The sequence below is a fragment of the Cebus imitator genome, unplaced genomic scaffold (assembly GCF_001604975.1).
Source record: "Cebus imitator isolate Cc_AM_T3 unplaced genomic scaffold, Cebus_imitator-1.0 Scaffold404, whole genome shotgun sequence".
In the NCBI taxonomy this organism is placed as follows: domain Eukaryota; kingdom Metazoa; phylum Chordata; class Mammalia; order Primates; family Cebidae; genus Cebus; species Cebus imitator.
In genome coordinates this window covers 1,611,964-1,617,709 of record NW_016107719.1, presented here as the reverse complement: position 1 = coordinate 1,617,709, position 5,746 = coordinate 1,611,964, and the positions used below count along the sequence as shown (strand labels likewise).

General features: G+C 41.8%; 1 protein-coding gene across 1 annotated transcript in view; it reads left to right on the top strand.

Annotated features, from left to right (window-relative positions):
* The first annotated feature begins 1,249 nt into the window (after positions 1–1,249).
* The window catches only part of DMC1 (DNA meiotic recombinase 1), a 42,433-nt gene continuing 37,936 nt past the window's right edge, over positions 1,250–5,746 (top strand). The window contains exons 1-3 of the mRNA XM_037731542.1: positions 1,250–1,324; positions 1,909–1,953; positions 2,772–2,941. Of these exons, the coding sequence (XP_037587470.1) occupies positions 1,277–1,324; positions 1,909–1,953; positions 2,772–2,941 (263 nt within the window). The 5' untranslated portion in view covers positions 1,250–1,276. The remainder of the gene's footprint in view (positions 1,325–1,908; positions 1,954–2,771; positions 2,942–5,746) is intronic.

Genomic DNA, 5,746 nt, shown 5'->3' with positions numbered 1-5,746 from the left:
CTTATTTACCACGGAAAAAAAAAAAAAAAAAAAAAAGTCCATTCCCTTTGTTCTAGGGTCCAACCCCTGACTTTGGTATCAAATGAGGAACTGGAATAGACCAAGGAAAATGACTATTTGGATGGCATTTTATTGTAATAAGCACAATCACAGCTCGTGGATTCCTGAGATTTCTTTTTGAGTCTACAATGTTAAATCAAAGACTGCTTTATCAGCTTTAATATTATGTATCCACCATATTTTTAAATCTTAACAAAATCGGCCCGACACTGTGGCTCACGCCTGTAATCCCAGCACTTTGGGAGGTTGAGGCGGGTGGATAATGAGGTCAGGAGTTGGAGACCAGCCTGACCAACATGGTGAAACCCATCTCTACTAAAAATACAAAAATTAACCGGGCAGGGTGGTGCGCACCTGTAATCCCAGCTACTTGGGAGGCTGAGGCAGAAGAATCACTTGAACCCGGGAGGCGGAGGTTGCAGTGGGCCGAGATTGTGCCACTGCACTCGAGCCTGGGTGACAGAGCAGGACTCCTCAAAAAAAAAAAGAAAAAAAAGAAAGAAACTAGTGAATACTGTGAAAGAAGGTATAGCTCATGTTCTATGAAACAAAAAGGTATTTATCAGCAGTATGAAAAGATTTTTAAAAAAGAAGTAAAAAGGTAGATGTTACAGGAGTATCCATTCATAATCACAGCAGGCAGGAAGGCATTCATCATAAATGAGAAAAATAAAATCCATTTATTGAGGACAAAGTTGGAGGTGCCAGGGAGGACACAAGGAAGAATGATATAATGTCAAGGTTCTTAGAATGTTGTTGTTAAACAAGAAAGGTTAAAAGCAATATGCAATTCTAAATAACATTTCAAGGCAATAATGAAGATATTACGGAGTCATGACACAGGTGCTTGAGGGGCAAATTGGGGGGTAGTTTTTTTTTTCTTTCCCCAACAGTGATCATTTATCAACTGATTTCCATTTGCACAGCTAATCATGACTATGTAATATCTTTATTATTGCCTTGAAATGTGAGGACACACACACATACACACAAGAAATAATGCCACATGCCTTGCAGAAAGAAGATAGGCGGGCCTAGTCTTTCCAAGCTAAATACTTCTCTTCTAGTCCTTGGTGACTTTGAAATGAAATCAGAGGCCTCAGGACAAAGGACTGCTTTTTTTTTTTCCCCACTCCCCTCTCCCCAGAGGACTACTTCTTAAATATATTTCTTATTTTCCCAGAAGCAATTATTTTTCTGTTGCTCACCTTTCAATATGAAGGAGGATCAGGTTGTGGAAGAACCAGGATTCCAAGATGAAGAGGTATGACTAGAAGGTTTAAAGATATGTAGACATTCAGTCATTCCACAAAAATCAAGTTCCTCCTCTATTAGTTACTGTTTTTAGAAACTGAAAGTAGAAATAACACATAGTTATATATTGCAAATATGTAACAACTTCTTTGGCAGGGACGCTAAGATTAGCTACTCAGCAACTGGTATGAAAGTATTTTAATAACTTAACAGCTGCTATGGCCATACTGGTACCTATACACAGTGATACCAAATAGCAACCTTGTCCTAGAGCAGGGTGTTTAGGATCTGGAAGGGAAGAAGGTTGAGAAAACATTTAAAATAGGTCAAATGTTGTTCCAGTGTTTTGGGTAAAGGTTTCAAAATTTTAGGGAGGACATGAGAAAGGTAACTGACTTCCAAGCCCTTTCAATATTGGTGCTTCTTCTAAGTATGTGTTTGAAAAACAGTATTGATCCTTCCTCAATCTGTCTAGAGAAGTGGAATTTGAGGCATTTTCAAGTGACTCATAGTATTGAATCACCTCTTTAATAGATGTGAAATAGCTGGATATGAAGAATCAAAACTTCATTTTTTCTGTTTCATCTTCTTTAGGAATCTTTGTTTCAAGATATTGACCTGTTACAAAAACATGGAATTGTAAGTAGTTTTTCAATGCTGTGTTAAGTTGTCTGATTCAGGATTTCTCAGCATCAACCTTACGGACATTTGGGCCTGGATAATGCTTTTTTGCAAGGAGCTGTCCTGTGCATTGCAGGGCCTCTACTCACTCACTACAGTAGCACCCCTCCAGCTGTGACAACCAAAATATCTCCAGACATTGTCAAGTGTACCCAGAGGACAAAATTAAGTTCTATATGTCAGGTGACTGGAATAAATGATGTTGGCAGAAATCCAGACTTTGAATAACAAACTGGGTGGACTTTAACAGCAATCAGTTGATAGTAAAACTGTGCTGACATTATCTGTTGTAGCCCTCACATTTAATCTCTTTTAGTGGTTTTAGAAAATAGAAGCAAGAGAAAATCCTGGTCCTTTGGTGATGTAGTTATTTGCATTCTCCATAGGCAGAGGAAAAAAATCTTTAAAAATTTAAAAGAACATGTTGATAATGAAGTTCTGTAGAAGGAAGGAGCTGAACTGAGGGGGTGAATGTGTGATAAATTTGTTAGCTTTTCTACCAACAGACTCTTCTTTTGAGTTCCTTGTTACATTGCCATGGTCTCACTAACATTTTTGGGAAATCAGGGCACAGTCAGAACATTTGGCAGCCTGCTGAGTATGTTCTACTCAGATATTTCCAGAACATTTGGCTACATGGTGGGTGGATTCCACCTGGCTGCTTGTATAAAATTGGCATCATGGTGGAAGGAGATGGACACAGAAACACATGACATAGTATGGGAGCCTTTCAAGCTGGCATCATCAGTCTACTGTGCCCATTCTTTAATTTACAGAACATGGCTGACATTAAGAAACTGAAATCAGTAGGAATCTGTACCGTCAAAGGGATACAGATGACAACAAGAAGAGCACTATGCAATGTCAAAGGACTCTCAGAAGCCAAAGTGGACAAGATTAAAGAGGCAGCGAACAAACTAATTGTAAGCAAAATCCATTCTTTGCTGTTTTAGCTTAGAAGGGCCTTGTGAATCTTTATAGGCTTTCTCATTATGAAAACTAGAAACTATTGTGGGAACTGCGTTCCCGTAGATCACAATATATTATACTCCCCATGTTAACTTTTTATCACTTCAGTTTCAAAGCAACAGCAATTAATTTCTGAAAGATGAAGGTAGGAATTAAGAGACCTAGAACACTAATGAAGGTAATTATTTTTGCCAAAACTTTTCTTTTTGTCTCCCTTTATATTACTTTTTCTGGCTGTCTCTGCCTTTCCTTCTTTTCATTTTTATTTATTTATTTATTTATTTATTTTTTTGAGACGGAGTTTCGCTCTTGTTTCCCAGGCTGGAGTGCAATGGCACGATCTCGGCTCACCGCAACCTCCGTCTCCTGGGTTCAGGCAATTCTCCTGCCTCAGCCTCCTGAGTAGCTGGGATTACAGGCACGTGCCACCATGCCTGGCTAATTTTTTATATTTTTTTTAATAGAGACGGGGTTTCACCATGTTGACCAGGATGGTCTCAATCTCTTGACCTCGTGATCCACCCGCCTCGGCCTCCCAAAGTTCTGGGATTACAGGCTTGAGCCACTGCGTCCGGCTTCATTTTTATTTTTTACCTTCCTCTTCCTTAATTTTGTCTTGTCTCCTCAAATATCATACCTATGGCTGTGGGGAAGCACTCAGTACCAAAGAATTTGCTCTCTCCTGGTATAGGAGATTGATATATAGCCAATTGATAAGAAAGCACTGGATTAGAAAAAGACCAACAGTGGTTGAATCTACATACGTGCAGTTGAGATAGATAGGACCAAGAATGTGCTCACTGAAGCAGCTGAGCTAAACTAACCCATACTGATACAGGGCAAGTGAGCCCCCCAAATTGGGGCTTAACCTGGGAGGGTTCTTAGCTTTGTCCAAGAAAGAATTCAAAGGTGAGCCAGTGGTATTGGACAACAGCTTTCATTGAAGCAGCCTAGTACAGCAGCCAGAGAGGTACTGCTCCTTACAGAGCAGGGCTACCCCATAGGCAGTATGCCCAAAAGTCGCAGCTCAGAGGCAATTTTGCCATTATAGTTATACCCACTTTTAATTACATGCAAATTAAGGGGCAGTTTATGCAGAAATTTCTAGGAAAAGAGTGGTAATTTCTGGATCATTGTGTCATTGCCATGGAAAGCAGCAGTAACTTCTAGGTGTTGCCATAGCAATGGTAAACTGACATGGCACACTAGTGGGCATGCCTTATGGAAAGCTGCTTCTGCCCTGGACCCTGTTTTAGCTAGTTCTCAATTTGGTCTGGTGTCTGAGCCCCACTTCTGGAATCAAATCCCACCTCCTACCTTACTACTTTCTAGCAGGGCCCATGCAACTGCCAGGCTACCAGACAAAAGCATATGTACCTTTGACCCAAGCTTTTATGTAGAGCTTTTGGGAACCACTAGAGGTACGACCTCTGGAAATAGAAAAACAAAGAAAGGTAGTCACTAAGTCTTCCTCTTCATTTAATAGCTGGCCTCTCCATTTCTCTATCAGTATATAAGGGTCTCATTCTCAGCAAGTCTGAGAAGCTCTCTTCACCGACAGCCATTTGGTTTCCTTCTCCAGAAGTGGTCATGGCATGAGAGTGATGCAAGTGGCAGTGTGACCCTGAACCTGGAGAGGACCCAACTGAACTGAATTATTCTGAACCCAGCTCAGTTGCTCTAGCTTCTGAGTACACTCAAGTGGTGTGCCCACAAGTCAATTCCACAGCTGCCAAGGTGTTTAAGAAAGCCCTTGAGCAGCACCCAGGGTTTGGGAAACTGCTCTAAGACATTAGATTTACTTTCTTTGGAAATTAATTCTCATTACCAAAGAACGCCTCTCCTTCTCAAGAACCCACTACTGCACCTAGAATCTTCTCCTTTCTTAGCTTAAACTGTTTCTTTTTTATTTTTATTTTTTAAGAGAAGGGTATCAGGCTGAGTACAATAGCTCACACCTGTAATACCAGCACTTTGGGAGGCTGAGGAAGGCAGATCATGAGGTCAGGAGTTCAAGACCAGCCTGGCCAACATAGTGAAACCCCATCTCTACTAAAAATACAAAAATTAGTCAGGCATGGTTGCGGACACCTGTAGTCCCATCTACTCAGGAGGCTGAGGCAGGAGAATCGCTTGAACCTGGGAGGCGGAAGTTGCAGTGAGCTGATATCACGCCACTGCACTCCAGCCTGGGCAACACACCAAAACTCTGTCTCAAAAAGAAAAAAAAAAAGAAGAGTATCTCACTATGTTGCCCAGTCTGGGTTTAAACTCCTAGGTTCAAGTGATCCTCCCACCTCTGCTTCTGAAGTACATCGGACTACAGGAATGTGCCACTGTGCCCAGATGTATTTATTCATTTACTTTGAGACAAGGTCTCACTCTGTCACCCAAGCTGGAGTACAGTGGCTCAATCACAGTTCACTGTGGGCTTGACCTCCTAGGCTCAAGTGATCCTCCCACCTCATCCTCCAGAATAGCTGGGACTACAGGAACATGGTACCATGTCCAGCTAATTTTTAAAAAATTTTTTGCCGGGCGCGGTGGCTCAAGCCTGTAATCCTAGCACTTTGGGAGGCCGAGGCGGGTGGATCACGAGGTCAGGAGATCGAGACCATTCTGGTCAATATGGTGAAACCCCGTCTCTACTAAAACTACAAAAAATTAGCTGGACATGGTGGCGCGTGCCTGTAGTCCCAGCTACTCAGGAGGCTGAGGCAGGAGAATTGCCTGAACCCAGGAGGCGGAGGTTGCGGTGAGCCGAGATCGCGCCATTGCACAC